The sequence below is a fragment of the Doryrhamphus excisus genome, linkage group LG12 (assembly GCF_037039965.1).
Source record: "Doryrhamphus excisus strain RoL-2023G ecotype Guam linkage group LG12, RoL_Dexc_Guam_v1.1, whole genome shotgun sequence".
Classification (NCBI taxonomy): Eukaryota; Metazoa; Chordata; class Actinopteri; order Syngnathiformes; family Syngnathidae; genus Doryrhamphus; species Doryrhamphus excisus.
Genome location: NC_136368.1, coordinates 16,425,388 through 16,446,128, shown reverse-complemented (window position 1 = coordinate 16,446,128; position 20,741 = coordinate 16,425,388). Strand labels below are relative to the sequence as shown.

The 20,741-nt window shown below is 41.7% G+C and overlaps 1 protein-coding gene across 3 annotated transcripts; it reads right to left on the bottom strand.

Annotated features, from left to right (window-relative positions):
• Nucleotides 1–470: 470 nt before the first annotated feature.
• aff3 (AF4/FMR2 family, member 3) lies at nt 471–16,109 on the bottom strand. Of its 3 annotated transcripts, none has more exons than XM_078795017.1 (19): nt 15,764–16,109; nt 13,341–13,382; nt 12,687–12,767; nt 12,583–12,616; nt 12,438–12,495; nt 11,339–11,390; nt 10,727–10,761; nt 9,762–9,888; nt 5,317–6,978; nt 3,779–3,906; nt 3,511–3,676; nt 3,352–3,449; nt 2,901–2,964; nt 1,996–2,132; nt 1,857–1,928; nt 1,683–1,776; nt 1,318–1,367; nt 1,026–1,231; nt 471–960 (listed from the first exon to the last, which is right to left on the bottom strand). In XM_078795017.1, the coding sequence occupies exons 1-19, from the start codon at nt 15,836–15,838 to the stop codon at nt 839–841; spliced, it is 3,303 nt and encodes a 1,100-aa protein (XP_078651143.1). In that variant the 5' UTR covers nt 15,839–16,109; the 3' UTR covers nt 471–838. The 3 variants fall into 3 exon arrangements, with proteins under 3 accessions (XP_078651143.1, XP_057937092.2, XP_057937091.2); XM_058081109.2 differs by having other exon boundaries at nt 12,687–12,764; XM_058081108.2 differs by lacking the exon at nt 15,764–16,109 and having other exon boundaries at nt 12,687–12,792; nt 13,341–13,369.
• Between the last annotated feature and the right edge of the window lie 4,632 nt (nt 16,110–20,741).

The following is a 20,741-nucleotide window of genomic DNA, read 5'->3' as shown; positions in this document are numbered from 1 at the left end:
ATGCGCAGTAGCGGTTGCTGATCAGCAAAAGGTGCTGATCTTTTCAAATCAGATTTTTGCAGCGAATATGCGTTGATGTTTTTGAAGTGTTCAGATCGGATTTATCTGTGTCATTTTGCTGTGATAATGATGGACAGTCGTCTCTTGTTTATAGTCGTTAATTGGTTCCAGACCCAACAATGTTAAATGAATTTCTGTGTTATGATTCAATGTAATATGTTTATGACTTCCTAAATACAGTTATATAATTAGTTACATTTAGTTAGTTACAGTTTCTAAGTCCAGTTTTAAACATAATTAGAGCCCTGTAAACATGAAATAACACCCCTATAGTCACCTTTACATATTATTCTTTGGTTGTTTTCTTTCATAACCACACCAGTGGACAACAATAGTATGTATTATTTAAATCTTGCATAGCCACTTCAAATATTACCAATGAGAAAGACACAAGATTGTATTTTGCACTGTATTTTTACTAGAACAATATATTATTGCACAGTAAAACAAATTTTATTAAAAATATTAGCTACCTAAATAAGACATTAAAATTCTCCAACAAGGCAATTTTGGAAAAGTGGTGAATGTTTTTTCCTTGTTTGGACCATTGAAGACCATTGCCAAAGTATGGAAGGCCCTTAATTTGCTGATAATACAGTGATCAAGTCCTGTTTCTGTCACTATTGGACATTTGGCAAAGGATTAGAGGCTTCACATTACAATGCACATCTCTTCAGGTTTATCCAAAGGAAGCGAGAGAGTCCAAAATTGCTCATTTCCACACTGGAATACCCTGATGACAAATCCACGGGAGAGCTCTAGTGGAAAAATCTTCTTATTAGTTAAGTTTGGCACTGATGCGTATCCACTGAAGAGCTTGTCTGGTGTACTGGACTGCATGAGCGATGCTACTGTGAAGCGTCAGCGGCCCCGACAGAGTATTCAAGTAATTGAAGAACTCTGTTAAAATAAAAGAGTTGTTTTTTCACCATACTGTATATAGTGTTTAATGCACTCTTACATACCTTTACTCTCCTTTGCAAGGTTGTCTGCTACCTCCCAGTACTCGTAGCTGTACAGGACACTGTTGGTGATGTTCAGGTGGTTTGCTGCCATCTGGTGGATACGCTGAGGAATGCTTATAAGTGACAGGGAGGCGTTGTCCCCATGTGAACCCTTCTTGAGGTGTTTGGCATTGGGCAAGAGAGAAGCAGGGGGTCCTTCCTTATCCCTGTTTAAGAAAAAATAAGAATAGTCAGTGCAGTTTTTGTGGTATGAAGACCTTCAGTTCATAGCACTAAACAGTCATCCACCGACTTGCCAGTGTTGTCCCAGCAGGATGGCATTGGAGGCACTTTGGGTGAAGTCTGTAATGATAACATGGCAAAAGAAGTCATCAAAAATATATACAAAAAAAAACAACAACAACAGCATTGTGGTTTATCAAAAATAAAAATAAAATACACAGATCAAAATTTCAAGACCAGTTGAAAAATTGTAAGAAGTGACATTTTGCACTGTTGGCTCTTAAGGAGGCTCAAAGTATAGCTTCAAAATGCAATAAGAAGAAATGGGAGTGACACACACAAATAAAGGAAGTGTAAGTGAATTGCTTACTCATATTCCCCCATTTGAAGCTGTACTCCTTAAGATTCATCCAATTTCATCAAACTACTTCCTACCTTAAAATAGTTGAGTAGTACTTTGGAGTATTTCAGTGCATGGTCCTTTTTTAAACGAAACATCTGCCAGTAAAGGAGGGCGAGACATCGAAAGCTGTGGACACACAAGGACAAAATCATCTTCAAAATGCATCTGTGGGGTGATTGTAAACACAGAGGAGGAGATCTAAGTACCAGAGAACCGCTAGCTGTTTGTCTTCTTGTCGTGCTCCGGGCCCGGAGTGGCTCTTTAGCCTCATGGCGTACCTTCATTAACACAATTACATTAACGCTGTTAACTTATATTGTTGTCCTCAAGCAATGTCTGGCTTACCTTATAAGCTCCACCGTCTCCGTGTACATGGTGTAAGGAGATTTAGCCTCCAGTGGGCCTTCCTCCATTGCTTTACCACATTCCATGAACGACAGAGCGGCGTCCACGTAGTTCACGGCCTTACCCAGCTTGTCCACCTGGAAAACATACAACACAAAAAGATAAAGCTAATGTTGCACCAAGTCAAACATAGCACACGTCTTCCTCCTGATGTTGTCTTTATACGTCTGTATCATTAATGGTTAGCATCTAATTGCTTTATCTACCTCTTGCTGCTCAGCTGTTGGTGTGAAAAGCTTGTGTGTTCCGCTTGCCGTATTGTTTACAATGACGGACAACAACCAACAACCAGTGTTATAAATGTACATTGTTTTTATGACCTTTTTTGACCTTTCATTCATTCATTTTCTCATGAGGGTTGCCGGGGTGCTGGAGCCTATCCCAGCTGTCTTCAGTTGAGAGGCGGGGTACACCCTGGACTGGGCACATATAGACAAACAACCATTCACACTCACATTCATACCTATGGACAATTTGGAGTCGCCAATTAACCTAGCATGTTTTTGGAATGTGGGAGGAAACCGGAGTACCCGGAAAAAAAACACGTATGCACGGGGAGAACATGCAAACTCCACACAGAGATGGCCGAAGGTGGAATTGAACTCAGGTGTCCTAGCTGTGAGGCCTGCGCGCTAACCACTCGTCCGCCATCTGTGCATCCATCACACACACCTGTGTTTGAGAAAACGGAGAAATCTGCTCTTCTGCACCCTCTAATGGCGCAATTAATGGCTGCACACATTTCAACTCAAGTATGATGTATTTCATAACTCCCATTGACACTTGGCAAAGTATATATAATATTAAACATCGGATTAAAATGTAGAGCTTTTCTAACTACTCACCATTGCATCTGCACGGTGTTTCATCCTTTTAGCTTCATGTAAGTAGTACTCAGCATGGTGAGGCCTGGAAAGATGGATGGATAGATGCACAATAAAGATAAGACAGATGCACCACAAAAGTACACTGGTTATTCATTCATTCATTCATTCATTCATTTTCTACCGCTTTTTCCTCACGAGGGTCGCGGGGGTGCTGGAGCCTATCCCAGCTGTCTTCGGGCGAGAGGCGGGGTACACCCTGGACTGGTGGCCAGCCAATCACAGGGCACATATAGACAAACAACCATTCACACTCACATTCATACCTATGGACAATTTGGAGTCACCAATTAACCTAGCATGTTTTTGGAATGTGGGAGGAAACCGGAGTACCCGGAGAAAACCCACGCATCCCAAATTGTAATGATGACTTCCTCCCTATATATATATATATAAATAAATATATACTCACGTCTCTGGGTTAGGTATCGCCGCCCTGCGACCTGCAGGGCCCCAGGACTCTGATGAAGAATGCTTGGACACTTTGACACATTCCACCTCCATCTTGGGCTGTCAGTCCAAAGGAGGATTAAAGCCAAAATGTTGCATCACTTACATCACTTTGTGTTACCTCTGGTCCTGAATCTCTGTTCTTATCTTTGTTCTTGTGTGTGTGACCAATATGATGCACATCGCCATTTTTTGTTTTGGATGAAGAACCGATGGAATCTGGGTCATCAGACAGTGGCGACAAAGGAGACAGTGGCCCCTTACTGTCTAAGTACTCCTCTAAATATCTAGAAATATACAGTCAAACAAATACCACTCAATAGGATACATGCAGGGAAAAAACAGTCATAATATTAGGCACACTTGCAACATCAGATATGAATAATGACCCATTATGTGTAGTTTCGGTTGAAAAGCCACGCTCAGCTGGATGAAATGTCGATTCTGTACGTCTGGGGACGTCTTTGGCGTGCGGTGGGTTCCTTTTGCTGTCTTTGTGTGACATTCCATTCTCCAACTATACACACAGACATACACAAACACATGTAAACACCTAAATACACACATAAACCACATCATATTTATCCTTAAAAAACATATTTGGTAATTTCAATTGAGATAGATCCCACAAGGCTGACAAAACAGTACAAGCATGAGATACCACCCCGATAATAATGATGATAATAAACTTTTACAATATATTTCATAAAAATTATTTTTGGGAGGAATATTATTTGTATTTAAAATTCTCAATGTGGCTGCATGGCGGTTGAGTGGTTAGCGCGCAGACCTCACAGCTCAGAGACCAGGGTCCAATTCCACCCTCGGCCATTTCTGTGTGGAGTTTGCATGTTCTCCCCGTGCATGCGTGGGTTTTCTCCGGGTACTCCGGTTTCCTCCCACATTCCAAAAACATGCTAGGTTAATTGGCCACTCCAAATTGTCCATAGGTATGAATGTTAGTGTGAATGGTTGTTTGTCTATATGTGCCCTGTGATTGGCTGGCAACCAGTGCTGGGTATACCCCGCCTCTCGCCCGAAGACAGCTGGAATAGGCTCCTCATGAGGATAAGCGGTAGAAAATGAATGAATGAATGAATGAACATGCTGGCACATTATTATTAAAATATAGTGGCACCTTGGTTAACATCCGCTCTGTAATTTATGCTCATATTTTACCTTGGTTTGCGTTCCCTTGCCTAGTTAGTGTACAATATGGCGCACGTAACAAACTGTTGTTTTGTGCTTGGTTTGTTTACTACAGGATTCCAAAGAGGAGAAAACCTCGTCTATGTTGCCGATCTCGCATGCGGAAAGCCTTCAACAACAATAAGTACTATCCTGAAGAATAACAACATAATCAAGTGAGCTAATATAGCAAAAGGAGTAACAGTTTTAACGAAAAACAGTTTCCAAACTGAGTTTGTTGGGTGCAGATATAACAAAGACAATACCTGCAATGAGTGATGTAAGGCAAACATTTGAAGGATACAATCCTTATCTCCTGCCCCTCCCTTTCAGCAAAACTAGGTAAAAGTGATGTTAATGTTAAACGTTTATTTGTATTTTTTTTGTCATTGTTTTCTGCGTGTAAAACTATCATTAGTGTCAATACAAGGTGTTTTGTGTTAAACATTTGTGAGTGTCTGGAATGGATTCATTAGAAAGTTTCCTTGGTTAGAGTCCGTTTAGGTTTATTTGGACTGTAGCTGTTGGACATTTATAGCCTGTCAAGTGCATGCCTAAGCAACAGGTGGTGCTATAAACCCTGAACCATGAGTCCAATTAAGCCAATCAGAAGCATTTGCAAAAATTGCAATATTAAATGAAATTTAATTTACAGAAAGACAAAATTTCTCATTTGATAAGTGCAAGGAGAAATAGAGGTTTTGAGGATGACAGGAGGAAAAAAAAAGAGAATGTCTACCTTCCGTTTCCTTTTACTGTCTTTGGAGACAGAATCTGGCAAGTAGAGATGTTTCATAGTCTCTCGTTGCTTTTCTTTTGAGGAGGAAGAAGGAGCTTTGGTCTTGAAATTATGAGCGGTGTCTGGGACCCTCCTGAGGAGACAGAGGTCTATCTGGACTACAAGGTTCCTCAGACCACGGTGAGAAGATTCTGCGGCTTGGTCGTTTCGCCCAAACGGGACCAGAGTGTAAAGTTTTTGCCTGGTCTTGCTCTCCTGACCCTGATCTGTTCCTTTGGACTTGCTAGCATCAGGTCTGCCAGGGCCGTGTTGGCCTCTCTTGCGGAGTGAAGTGGAGTCCGCTGGAACCTTGGTAACTTGAGGCTGGAATTCCGAATCTGAATGTGAAGAGGCAGAGGATGAAGGTGACGGCAAAGGGTCTCGCCGGTTCTCGGTTTTTCTTTGGGGGTGTCTCTCTTTGGAGCGGATTTGTTGTTTCTCCTTTGTCTTGTCCTTGTTTCTCCTCCTCTGCCTCTCGATAGCCCCTGCCTCCTCCTCCTCTTCCTTCTCCTCGTCTTCTGCGGAACTCTCGATCCAGTGGCGTCTCAGCAGCTGCTCCTCCGCCAGCCTCCTGTCTTTCCTTGTCTCTGAGTCTCTGTGCTTGTCCTCTTTCTGTCTGTGTTTCCTCTCTTCAGCTTCAGTGAGAAAAACCTCCTGTTGGACCACTTCACGTTTCTTGGACTGGAGTTGCTGGTGTGATGTTTTCGAAGAATGAACATGCACAGCACTGAGGGCTTTGGACTCCCAAGACTTGGCCCTTGGTCCCAGGTCGGGACTGGATCTCGGGTGATAATTACTGGTAGCTTTTGACCTCAACTGGGAACAAGAACCTTGACCGGGGTTGGTTTCACAACCGGTCGGAAAGTGGTGTTTTGTTTTGTGTTGGACTGGAGGTCTTGGAGTTTTGTGGTTGGAGCTGTGGCCAGGCCTGCCGCCCTGGATCTGCTCACTCTGTGACGATGTGTGTTTGCCTGGTCTTTTAGTGCTTGGATGCAAACTGTTCTGAGGTCTCGATTTGTGGTTGTGACTGTCGCTCGAGCTTAAAACCGCTTTGGATTTATTTTGTCTGTGGTCTTGGTCTGCTGTTGGTCTCGACTTGGGCCTGTGCTGGGGAGGTTCTGTACTATTACACAATGGGCCAATCCGTGACCTACTTTTTGTCCGGTGGGGATTAGTCGTGAGTCTTTCAACCTCAGGGTAATGGTAACCCTGCAAAGGACTTCCTGGAGGGTCTCTCTGGACTGGGCTGTGCTGTGCTCTTGGGGTCCCGTGTGGACTAGTGACAACAGTGGGAGCTGGACTCGGGATGGGACTGTACGTAGTGCTGTTGCTAGGACTTGGACACGTGCTGGGAATCGGGCTTGGACAGAAGCTGTAACCCGGACTCGGTAAGGGACTGCCGGGCCTGTAGCTCAATTGCGGGCTGGGAATGGGGCTTTGGCTAGGGCTGTATTCCTGATTGTTGTCCCAGCATCTTGCTGGAGACGGGGCTCGTAGGGTGGGTGACGATGGAGGGTGCTCAGGAATGCTCTGTGTGGAATAACGTTCACTTCTTCCGGCTTTTTTCTGGAACTTCTTCAGCCACTTATCCAATTGCCATTGGGCGGAAGGAGGACGATCAGGCTGGAGAAAAATGAGCATGGCAGCGGAAGTTTAGCATTTGAAACCAAACCCACCCTATTAAAAACATGCAAGTACAAGTGTTAATTTTAACTAGCAGTATCTAAAGCGCAAAGAGGGAGGGGTGTTAAGTTGAGAGAGCACTGGTTCTTAAACTTGTCAGAGGTACTGAACCCCGCAACTTTCATATGCACAAAAAATAAAATAAAAAAATTATTCAAATTCAAAATACAGGTACATATATATAGTTTCTCTTCTTCTAGTAACGGCAAGTAAAATTTCATGGTACAGGGAAGTTGTAGCCAACACCTTTCCTGACACAGAGCAAATCTGTTTAGCATGTAAGGGCATTTAGATCAACAATACTATCTGCCACAATGGCTGGACGGGACAATAATAATAATAATAATAATAATATAAATAATATAACAAATATAGGTACAGTATATGTTTTATTGGTCCACAAAATAAACCATGCATCAATTGTTGAAAGTTAAATGAACTATGCATACAGCTTTTTAAGTAACGTTTCAACTTTCTTAGTAGTCATACAAGTGTAAATATAAACTAAAAGTCATGAATCTCTCTCATAGGTTCTTATTGAGTGTAATAAGATGTTAACCACAATCAGTAGTAGAATGTATTGATACATCTTGTGTCTTTTTGCTTTAAATGTGAGTCTGTTTACTTCCATTCTTGTTGAAACACCTTTCATTTCGAATGAGTGTCACAAAAAGCAAAAAAAAAAGCTAAACACATGCCCAGAATGAACCCTTTTTTGCCAAACCAAGGTCTCATATTGTAGGCTGAGTTTCGAAATCTCAGGTTCTTTGCAACTTTATTTCCAATAGTACAACTTATGGGTATTTTTAAAGGATGACAATGTCCTACTTACTATACCACACCTAGCTATACTGATACTAAGACTTAGGTCCCGCTAAGATTTGAGCTGGATTCAAAGTCCAGAGTGCTAACCCTTACAAATCACGACGGCTATCGTCTGCCTGCTGTTGCTCACGTTCGACAAGCTGACAGTTGCACAATTGCTACACAATGGTTGACTTTTTTACCATGTGAAAGAACATCAGTGACAAAGACAAAGAGATGAAGAAAAATACTTACAGCTGCCTTCTTGCCTTCCTTCTTCTTTGCCTTGGTGCTAAATTAAACCTCCTCTCTTCAAGTCAAACAGCAAGCCCCCCCACCTCCTCCTCTCCTCGCCACATCCCTCGACCTCTTTCCAGGGAAGACACTACATCTCTTGTAACGTCTTGACTACCCTCCCCTTATTTTTTCTCTCTCCCCACTGGCGGTCATTCCCTCCTGCCCTTCCTACCTGTAGCTCTGGATTTGCTGTCTGAACAACTCCAACCCCCGTCTTTGGGAGACACTGGAACAGTAAATGAAAAACATATGGTCTACCACCATCGCTGCCACTACAGCCCCCTCCCGTGCACCACCGCACATAAACTCCACTCCCCACTTTTGCAATAGAGGCCCAATGTTGTGCTTGCTTAGACATCTACAGGGCTTTCCATTCATGACAGAGGAACAGGGTCCCCCCGCCCCGTCATTCCCCTGCACATTCCAAACACCTCAGACCAGGCCATGAAGCTCCATAAAGGTCCATCCTTTACATATCAACAGTATATTGGACATAATAATCATCTAATAATATATTAAAACTGATTGGTGGTTAACTTTTGCAGAAAAACTGAGTCACTTAGTAAGCTGTGGACCACACGTTGCCCTAGTGGTTGGCATGTTTGAGTCACAGTCAAGAGATCGAGGGTTCGAATCTCTGTTGGGGCACCTCTGCATGCTTGGGTTTGCCCCCCTCGCTCTCTCGCACACATAAGTGTGAATGGTTGTTTTTCCATATGTGCCTTGTGATTGATTGGCAACCAGTTGCCTGAAGCCAGTTCCTGTCATTAGGGTCTTGTTATTATGTGTCCTTATCTTGATCATTTTTGTATTATTTTGTATGTTCATTCATTCATTTTCTACCGCTTTTTCCTCATGAGGGTCGCTGGAGCCTATCCCAGCTGTCTTTGGGCAAGAGGCGGAGTACACCCTGGACTGGTCGCCAGCCAATCACAGGGCACATACAGACAAACAACCATTCACACTCACATTCATACCTATGGACAATTTGGAGTCGCCAATTAACCTAGCATGTTTTTGGAATGTGGGAGGAAACCGGAGTACCCGGAGAAAACTCACGCGTGCACGGGGAGAACATGCAAACTCCACACAGAGATGGCCCAGGGTGGAATTGAACCCCAGTCTCCGAGCTGTGAGGTCTGCGCGCTAACCACTCAACCGCCGTGCCGCCCTTATTTTGTATGTATTTTATTTTATTCATTATTATTGTTTGCAGTAGTCTTTTCCTTTCCTTTTTTTTTTTAAAACATCATTGCTGTAAAAGTCCATATGACATGACCCTTAACATGTTACCAGTACATAAAAGTATTTTATGATGGCGACATGGTGACCGTGGAACAAATGAATTCATTTTATATTATTTCTAGACAGTCAGTGTGTGCTGTTGTTGTGTTTGATGTTAACACGACTTTCCCCTCCTCAGGGCTTTTGCTCTTTAAGCGTCGGCCTGTTGACATGACACCCAGCCACTAATTCCCCAAGCTGTGCCTCCTCCTTTGCCACTCAAACTAACATGCATTCCTCATTCCTCCGTCCCTCCCACACCTGCCGTCTAGTGCCTCCACGCTCCCCGCACCAGATCCATCCGTAGACCGAATCAACCACAAACAGCTCAGGGTTACCTCCTTGATGTTGCTCTCGGAAGGTGAAGCGGCAACTGGGCTGGAGCTGCGGGAACGGGGGCTGCCACTGCCTGATTCCACGGTGGAGTTGGATCGCGTGGAGTCTGAGCTGGAATGTCTCACCCTCCTGCCATGTCGGTCAACACACAGAATAAGACACCACAAAAGAGGTCATGAAAATGCTGGTTGCTAGCATGTAGCAACCACTACATGGAAAATTGGCTCACGTGCAAAAGTCTTAGGCCACCGCTAGCTCGCTGTTTTATCAGCCTTTTCCACAGCAATCATTAGTCCCTTTTCCACAGCAGGAACCTTTTACATCTACCTGAGATTTTTGAAAAACCTTGTCACGTTTTCACCGACTTTATCGGGGTTTAACACTTTCCCCAGACCTTAAACTTGCCCTGGAAAAGTACCTAGAAGCTATGTGGGACTTTTAAAGCCTTTTTTTTTCATTTTGCATGGCATCAATGTGAAAATACAATACTACCCCATACATCATCAGTCTGATATGAATACATTTACTAGTACTTTGCAGTTCAGTGGAAAAAAACAGAGATGACCAATAATTATTTAACCAGGATATAGAATCAAACACTTTAGATCACGGGTGTCAAACGCAAGGCCCTTTTGGACCTCATCTGGACCGTCAAGTCATTTTAAGTGGCCCACAAAAACAGCCAAAATGCACAATATAGGCACAAATGCATTAGTTCTTCTATTTTGGTAATAGAATCATCAAACCGTCCAGTAGCTAAGCTGAATTATATCCTTTTTTGATTGAAATCTAACAGTTGTTAATTCCATTATTTGGAAAAAATACTTGAAAAAAAAGAAAAACTAAAAGAGAGGAAAATGATGTCATTTTATATTCATATGTGGGTCCATAACATCAATGATCATTACAGCCCTGCCAAAACAAAGCATCGATGGTGGCCCAGACGTTTGCACAGTGCTACGAGTACCTTTGTCCATCCCAGGAAGCTGATTGATGTGTTGCCTTTAGGAGCACAAAGCAAAAAAGAAAATTATGGTATGTGAATTGAAAGAATGCCCATTTTGTGTTGTACTGTATTTTTTTGTGTAAAATTACTCTTCCTCTTACTCCTGAGCTGCTGCACACAAAATTCATCAAAGCATACCCCCCTACAGTTGGTGGTTATTGAACCCCATTTGTCAGATTGACGAAACATTTCTCACACTGCTCAATGCGCTGTGCACAACATAAACATATGTATCTTTAGGGCCTTAAGCCGAATCCCAACAAAATGTGGTACACAACAATAGGGGACTGGCAAGTGCATGTGGTTAATATTTGAACATTGGTTGAAAAACATGGCCGGCATCAAACAAAAAGGGGCACAGTTGGAACTTAACTATTCTCTCATGCATGCGAGAGGGAAAAGCTGCACAGCTGCATAGAATTCTTCCCCTCTATGTAAGTCTATCACTATGCAAATTCCCTAAACACCCTAATTGTCCATAAGTTATTGACTATTTGTCTAATGATTACAAACCTTAGAGGATATCTGTATTGTCTGATATCTGAGGATCAAAAGATAGGGGGGTGGTCTTACCCTTTGAGTGTCATCGTCATCACTGCTCAGTTTTAGGTCATCAACAAGCATCCTACAAACAAAAAATACTATGAGAAGAAAAACATACATGCTCTTATTTGGACAACTTCCTGTAATCTTTTTTTCCTTTTAATCTTGTAATATTCATTCATTTTCTTCTGCTTATCCTCATGAGGGTCGTAGGGCGGGTGGCGGGGTACACCCTGGACTGGGCGCCAGCCAATCACAGGGCACATATAGACAAACAACCATTCACACTCACATTCATACCTATGGACAATTTGGAGTGGCCAATTAACCTAGCATGTTTTTGGAATGTGGGAGGAAACCAGAGTACCCGGAGAAAACCCACGCATGCACGATGAAAACATGCAAACGCCACACAGAGTGTGGAATCGAACTTGGATCTCCTAGCTGTGAGGCCTGCGTGCAACCCATTATCCATCCATCCATTCATTTTCTGTACCGCTTATCCTCACAAAGGTCACGGGCATGCTGGAGCCTATCCCAGCTGTTTTCGGGCAAGAGGTGGGGTACACCCTGGACTGGTCGCCAGCCAATCACAGGGCACATATAGACAAACAACCATTCACACTCACATTCATACCTATGGACAATGGACGGGGAGTAATATAGCCATTTTGTAATATTATAAACCCAATTGAAAGAAGAGTAATAGTAGATGATGACTGTGAATGTTATCTGAACCTAATAATATGATATAATATTACATATGTATATATAATATGGAAACATCGCTATGTGGAGTTTGCATGATTAATCATGATTAATTAAATATATCACTAGTGTCACCTACAACAAAAAGCTAAGATGCTGATGTTTTGTTCACATGGCGTAGCGTAAATTCACCTCCACTGAATTGGTTTAGAATGAACAAAATGTATCAAAGTGAGGCTAGAGTCTAGAAAAAACTGTTATGGGATATTCAATATTTCCACATCTACTCGGCCTACTACTGTCTTTAATAGTTTGTGGCTGTGAGGACTTCCGCCTCAACCCAGACAACATTTTAATGGACTGTGTTCATGCCAGGCTTTAATGAGCTGCTGTGACTCATGTTTCCTTGTGTCCTACTTACGTCTTGTGGGGCGCCACATGGGGGTGACGGGTCGTTCGTTGCGGAGCGTCCCCCTGACCTGTCGTTGGAAGAGGTGGATGGTGTATATCAAAGTCATGAAAAGATACTAAAAAAACACATGTGAATTGAAACAAACAAGGCATACCGTGCCTCTGTTGGGTGGTCGCCTGCTGTCCATCCTTTTAAGACAAATATGAAAAATTATAACGGAACGTATATATTAATGCATACAAATATAAAGCAACATACCGCAGGGTTGAAGAGGATTCGCTGAGCCTGGTCACCTCCTAAGGCTTGCTGGGATGGTCTGCAGGACTGAGTCATGTCCTGCTAGATCATAAATCACACTAAGCATCTAAAAAGATAAGGATTCCTCCTTAAAACTCTTATATTTACTTGTATACATGTTATTATATAGTGTCTGACACACAACAAATATGAGCATGCTGCAATTAAGATTTTCATCTGTGTGTTCTATCGATGCAGATGACAGTAATGATATTGAAAATATTTTCTCTTTCTCTCGCTACTCTACCATAACAAGCCCAAGAGAGCTCATCCTACCACTTGGTTAGCTTTCCTCCCCCAATCGTCACCAACAACACAAAAAAAAGCCTCCAAGGTAGAGCGTAATCTCCCTCCCACTCCTCCATCTCAACTACTGTGTCACTCTTATTTTCTATACTCCTTAATAGGACTCCTGTGGACTTCATATTTGACACCAGTGGTGGTGGGGGGTGGAATGGCGTACCAGGGCCCAAAGGCACTGCTATAAAATACTTATATCTTAACATCATACATGTATGAGGGACAAATAAAGGCATATCTTATCTTATATTATGCATCAACATGAGACTATCAAAATAATACATAAGTGTGATACAATCAAAAGTCAATTCTTACCCCCCAAATATCTTTGGCACAGCTGTGTCGGCCTCTTGTCACCTGCACAGTACATAATGATAATGAACAATAATGAACAATTGAAGCGCATCATGTGGACTTTACCCACACCTGATAAGTGTAAATCCCATCCAGGCACAGCAACATAACACGTTGCTATGCAGTGACCACATACAAAATATGAATGTCTAATCCACAATAAGTTGTGTAAGGCACACTTAATACACTTTGCAAATGTGCAGGTGAATGATGAGTCAAAACAAGAGTCATTGTGAGAACCAATAGAAGGTTGGTGACTCATATGTGCCAAATGACAGCTGCAGATGAACGAGAGTGTGTGTGTGTGCATCGCAACAACTTTCAATGTTACTAACTCATCTACCCTACATCCTTTTTCTCAACCTGAAATTCAAATGTAAAGTACTAAGTATAAAAGCTTCGAGACATATTGCATAAGTGTAGGTACCTAAGTGGAGGTAAAATGGGTGTATCAAAGCCGTAGTCGCAGTAGTAGATCCAGGGTTCTGTTTATACAGAACAGGGAGGGGCTAGACAGTGTCTTAAACTGTATATGTTCTATAAATAATATAGCATGTCCCATGTTATGCTATAGTTACTACAGTTTGTGTGACTGTAGCTTTAATGCTAATGAGCTGTGGTGTCCAAGCAGCTACTGTGCACTTCCTCCACCTTTACATATATATTGTAACTCTGCACATGTCCAATGTAATAGATGACTGATGCATAGTTGACAGAGCGCCAGGCTTTATTTCAAGATGTGTAGTGAAGCCTGTTTCTTTATTTTTTCTTTTCGACAAAACTTTCCCTAATAGTGGTTGGCATATGAGGTAGCCTCATCTAGCTTGTGCGGCTTTTTTCTTTCAAGACTTCATGAAAAGTTGCAACTTCAAAATCAAGTGTTTGAGCGACTCTTCTCTCAAAAGTGGAGCAAACAAATGGAAGACATGATACATTTTTTGTGCTCATGAAAAGGATGTGGAGACCCATCACAGTGTGAAGCCTTTTAACCCTCAAAAGCCACTTTACTTAGCGTATACTTTGTAGTCTAGGTGCTTACAAAGTCAGTCATTCCCATGAAAAGGATAAGACATATTGTGTGTGGAATCTCACAGTGATTTATTTTCCACGGTGTGCCGTCTGTGCAGCTTCCACGTGTGCAAGTGCCACACAAAAGCTCTTCCATGGATGACTCACTAAGGTCACTATCACTCGACTGGACTGGAAGCCTGCAAAGCGACAAACCATGCAAGCGTGCAAAGCGTCTCATGGTCGCAGACCTGCTTATGAGGCTTTATAAACATCACAACCCCAGGCTTGTGGTGCAATACCCTGATGAATGAATGAAAGCCTTAGGGAGCAGGACAACAACACCCCCTGCAATAACACCTCCAACAACACATGTAGTTCCGACATTTTTTTTTTACAACATTCTTCAAATAGCTCTAATTTAATCAGTGTCTCCCACAATACGCATACTGTATTGTAAACATACAGTATGACTTTATACAGGGTCTTGAAACAATTGTGACCTGCAATGTGGCATGGTTTGCTGTGGTAACATGACCCATCCATCCATCCATTTTCTGTAAAGCTTCTCCCCACTATGGCATATGGGTATATGCTGGAGCCTATCCCAACAGTCTATGGGCCAGAGGCGGGGTAGTACACCCTGGACTGGTCGCCTTTCGCATTATGAACTATATAGTCATGATCTAAGACCATCATTGCGAACCAAGAGAATATTTTTTTTACTACTTTGGTTAGCTAACGATTACATTAATTGTCAGTAACTGAAAAAAATAATGTATTAGCAAGGATTACTATTATTATGGAGTGTTTTAGTTTGTTTACTCGTTTTAATGACATTTAATAATATATATGTTATTATAGATAACTATTTTCATTCATTCATTCATTTTCTACCGCTTTTCCTCACAAGGGTCGCAGGGGGTGCTGGAGCCTATCCCAGCTGTCTTCGGGCGAGAGGCGGGGTACACCCTGGACTGGTGACCAACTTTCGACAAACAACCATTTTCGCGTTATGAACTATATAGTCATGATCTAAGACCATCATTGCGAACCAAGAGAATATTTTTTTTACTACTTTGGTTAGCTAACGATTAGGTTAATTTTCAGTAACTGAAAAAATAATGTATTAGCAAGGATTATTATTATCATTATGGAGGGTTTTAGTTTGTTTACTCGTTTTAATGGCATTTAATAATATATGTTATTATAGATAACTATTATCATAATTATTCATTCTAAATTACATTTTTTTTTTCAAAGTTTTCCTCACTTTTTTTAATGCACATTTTTAAAAAATTGAATGGGAACATTTCTAACCAGGAAGTTGCACGCAAACAAACTACAGAGAGAACAAGAGTCGTCACAGCTCTCACCTGAGAGGAAAACGAGCATCGGTGCAGAAATCCAAAGCAAAGTTTCCCCCTGCCACTGGACAGGACAGTGGGCATGGTTCCTGGATGCTCAGTGCCCTCCGTGGGTGTCCATACCAGGCTGGAGTCGCGTGCCGGGATGCGGATGTGATGCTGTTGATGCTGCTGCTGCTGCGACTGCTACTGATGATGAAGATGATGAAGCTCCGTGGAGTTACCAAGGAGGTGCAGACGAAGGCGAGCCGGTGTCGCGTCACAAGTGACGTGGGGCCGATCACGACTCGGTGAGTGGAGCCCGCGGATATAGTAACATACACATGCGTTATGGTTGGAATGTGACGTACCTGGGGAAGATGTCACACAAGCCGGCAAACACATTAGGAATACCTGCGCAGTTTAATGACGTCATATCTATGTATCTATTTATGTATCCATGTCAAAGACTACTTATGTGTGTGTGTATATATACACTACACTGTATATTTACAGTGTTTACATTTACAGTGCTAATAATTCTAAAAAAAAGTAGAATGTATCACAACTGTTATGATTTTGGCATTTTTCATATAAAATGACTATGAATATTGAATATTTACATCATCTTGGAAATTTTCCACCGTACCCCCTGCAATTCGCAACACGAGTCAAAGATCATCTACATGGCAGGAGACTCTGCTGTTTTTAAGGCCTGACTTCCCGTAATTAAAAAAATAATGTAATATTGACCATATTTTCCTTACTATAAGTCACACATTTTTCGTGGTTTGGCTGGTCCTGTGACTTATACTCCAGAGTGACTTCTATATGTTTTTTTGTCCCCACACTGACGACCACAAGAGGGCGCTAGAGCTTTGTGTGGTAGGATTTGTTACTCCCATCACTCCTGTACCAGTGAAAATGTACAATGTAAACAAATTCCCCCAGTATTAATTACATTATTTATATGTTCATATTTCAATTTACTAAAAAAACCACCTGGTCCTAAACTGAGAAAGGATTCTGCAATAAAAAAAAGTCTGTTCGAAGTTGCAATCCTTCAGCTCTCCTGTAGGTGGGGCTCTCATGGAACACATTAACAATAAGAGAGTGTCTTCATATAGAGTCGCAGCTATTGAAATAAAACACCCATCATGCCCCCACTGAGGTCAAATTGGATGGAGAAATAAAAACAAAATATACAGATAATATCTCCGCTGTTTCTTATCGTTTTGAATGTCTGTTGCCATGGCAGCAGGGGCTAATTCGCTGCAATAAGATCATAAGACAATAACTTGTCCTACAGTGTAGGACAAGTTATCAGACAAAAATAGAAACATCAGGATATTGAAGAAAAAACAAAACTGTCCCATTTAACTATGATATTATGGTCATCGCTATCAGGAATCGGGGGATGCGTTTTGCCGTCAACATAATCCTCCATCGGCGGGATTATAGCAAACATATGTCTAATCATCTGGCCCTGTCTACTTACCAGGTTCATCCATTATTCCTGCTTCCATGACGGGAAATAATATTTCACCTGTATTGCACGGAATCCATCTGTAAAAACAATTATATCCTGGAACTTAAAACTGAAATCATTTAGATTCAAGAAGACAGATTAAAGTGGATTTCCTGTTCCTGGTACAAGACTATACTTTCATAGCATTTGCTGCATGAATAGCAAAACAGCAGCATTTCCCAGTGGATGAAGCGGAAATGTTGGAATTTGGTGTGAAAGGAGGTATAAAAAAAATGCCAGGGGCTGGCCCTATGATGTCTGATGAAGCGCCCATGGTTACATATACATACCCATGGCGACGGCACCTGAAACGCACTACTGCCTCCCCCGATGCTTACCTGTATCAACCCCTGAGAGTTGGACCTCCTGACAACACTTCCTTTCCCTAACATTCACCCACAGAAACAGTGGGATCGAGTGGAGTCAGGTAGGAAGAAAAAGTATGCTGTTTCTACCTGCTTCTTGAGACTGTAACCATGGTGATCCTGAGGTAACACTTCCACTACAGCTATACTGTCCTCATTAGTAGGTTATGCACACAATCAAAACATAACGTACATCACTGGCATAGCGCTTTTGTGTTTTTTTTTGGGCTCAGTGTTTTCTTTACCCTTGTAATACCCAAGTGACAAGTGTCAAATTGTCACATGACAAACAGGACAATAATGAACGATTCCATTTTTTTAATGCAGCCCTAGGGCTGATCTAAAGTGGTTGTTTTTGACCCATGTTGTATATTTTCTGACTGATAACTGTACATGTCCTGCCATTTACTGTTCCAACATAGCCCTTTTCCAACAACCTATTTATTGGGGTAAAGGATTACTGAGAATCTCTGTAATTCACTCTAATAAAGTTGATGGAAATGTTAAGTTTTTCACAATCCCAGGTTCACTATGAAGTACTTTGGGTACATTGAATGGCGCTATATAAATCAAGTTCATTTTTATTATTATTATAATTGCTCTAATGCGCTATGATTAATCAGTGTGATAGTCCTCAATTTCTTTGGCATTTTAGTTTAGCATACAGCATACCTCAGTATTAGGAGTGTAATTTAGAATTGTAATTTCCTGTTAAGTGATGTGTTTTACTGAATATAACAGTTAAAATAACACATATTTGCTTTAACTTACAATTGGATCCACTGTACTGTGTACAGCGATAATAATAATTTACATTATTTAAATCACTGCTTAATTTTCTTCTTCAGTCTTAGCTCAGTACAGATGCAGTGTGCAGAGAGCCCCACCCAGTGGCTTGAAATGAAGCCTCCTCTCCTTTTGCCACCAGATGAATGTAATGAATTCCTATCTAACAACACCATACTATACAGCTAATGCTAACAAATTGGTAGATACTAGTTTTGGGGGAAATAACAGTGGAAATCCTCACATTATGGAAAAAAAACAGGGGTGTGAATGAATAATAGCACGAGTGATGGCAGAATTCTATTTAGCTGCTGACTCACCGTCACACACTCACCATCATAGCTGACTCCAACAAAACCATTGTGGATGTGACTAATACTTGGGCAACAATAACAATACAGCAAATAAGGTTTGCACATCAAATGACATGACAGTGTTTTGAGCATTATTGACTGCATAAACACATCTCTGATAGAGGCCTTAATTGGATCTTATCAGATGATACAGGTGTACCTAATGGAATGTCCATTTGTAAGTATAAGTGAGTGATGATGGCAGGGATGTACTCACCAATTAGTAAGAAAAGATGCATTTTCAGAATGAATCTGTTTCCTGTCGCTTCCCGAGTTGAACTTCTGCTCTGGTGCACTGTGCACAGCAGATGCAGAAAGAAGGGACTTTCTTTTTTAGTCAGAAAGTTCTGTTTTGAGTAACTTTCCAGCCTACCAAACAGAGGTATGGTCCTCATCACTGAAAAATTGGAGGGTAAGTCACCATTAATGGGGATGTCATATGAATTAAGGTCATAAAATCTAAAAACTATCCCTTTAAGTCATGCTCTCTAGCCAAGTTCCTTTGCCAGATTGTTGTGAACCTTCGCCAGTGTCCTGCAAGCTCCTTTCCTTAATGCCACGTTTGCTAGTTTGCCATTTTTCCTTGCTGCCAATTGTTATTTCTGGTATTTGCTACTTTATTATTTTCCTGGTGAGCGGTCTTCTGTGGCCTCTTTTGTTGTACTTTGCTTTTTCTCTGTGAACTCCTTTTGTGACACCACGCCGTTTGCTCTGAGGTCCACAAACTCCTGGCACCCGTGCTCAGGCCTCACTTGTAACTCTGATGTCTCTCCATGGATGTCTGCATGTATAACTGAATAAAGATAATTTCCCCTTAAGGGCCAATAAATAATTCTTGCCCTCCTTTTTAATGCTGTTTATGGCCCCTCAGAAAGAGGCTGCCTCTTCCAATAAACAATAACCATATTGCAGAGCATAATGTGATGAGTTTTTTTTTTTTTTTACACCACCTCTGGCCTTTGTCAGATCATTATGACTCAATGTTTACACGAACGGACTGACATTTCATTATGGAGATAGAAACTTTTTCAGTCTGATTTGCGCTGCTGTTGCTGCTGCTGTTCTTGAATTGAGGCCAGCTTACCAACGGATAACAACACACACATACACACAGCCTGCGGCGTGTTTGACAAATGGATAAAAGAGCATGACACGCGAGGCCACGCTTTAAAAACAAAGGCACTCAAGACAAAGTAGATCTCCACCAAGGATGGTCATCTTATACATGATACATTATATATTATAATCAAACGCCACCTTCTTTTAGTAAAGGACAACAAATGACAGGCTGGTGTAATGAACGTGACATTGTTACTGGGATTTTGCTTGCTTGCTACCTCCTCCCATTCCACGTGGAAGTGGTAATGTTTTGTCATTTTCTAACTAAATTGGAGAAACTAACTTGTTAGCTCTCTTGTGTCCCTGCAGTGATCCCGTTTTTTTGCTGTGACCAAATAGCCCCCTTCTACTATTTACATCAATTCTCACTGTCAGTCATGGTAAGCTACATAGCATCAGTTTTGCGGCAGCCGGAGCTCTCCCATTGTTTAAGACACGCACTGTCAACTGAATGCGATACCCGGTGTATATGAGTACAATAAATTAATCAAAGTATTTATGGCTTATTCTTATCGAAATGTGAGGGATTTACTCACTATTGTGTACACACCGTGGGAGCAGTGTGGGTGGTCTGGAGCTTCACAGCAACAAGATGATGTGACCAATGTATAGATTCTCCTGAGAACATGAAACAAAACAAAATAAAAAAAATCAGTCCAAGTTGCTGTGTACTGGCGGCCGCTGGACACTTCATGAAGTGAACATGCACCATAAAACACAATAAGAAACAGATTGTCAGCACACTAAAGATCACCATTACTATATTCTTATGTGGGGCGGCACGGCGGTCTAGTGGTTATCAGACCTCACAGCTCGGAGACCAGGGTTCAATTCCACCCTCTGCCATCTCTGTGTGG

Bases quoted from the DNA above. Each gene is read 5' to 3' on its own strand.
- aff3 (XM_078795017.1), bottom strand. From the start codon at position 15,838: ATGCCCACTGTCCTGTCCAGTGGCAGGGGGAAACTTTGCTTTGGATTT. The intron at 13,383-15,763 runs GTGAGAGCTGTG...TGTACTGTGCAG, and splicing joins GATGCTCGTTTTCCTCTCAG to GTGACAAGAGGCCGACACAG. The intron at 1,777-1,856 runs GTACTTAGATCT...GTGTGTCCACAG, and splicing joins AAACAGCTAGCGGTTCTCTG to CTTTCGATGTCTCGCCCTCC.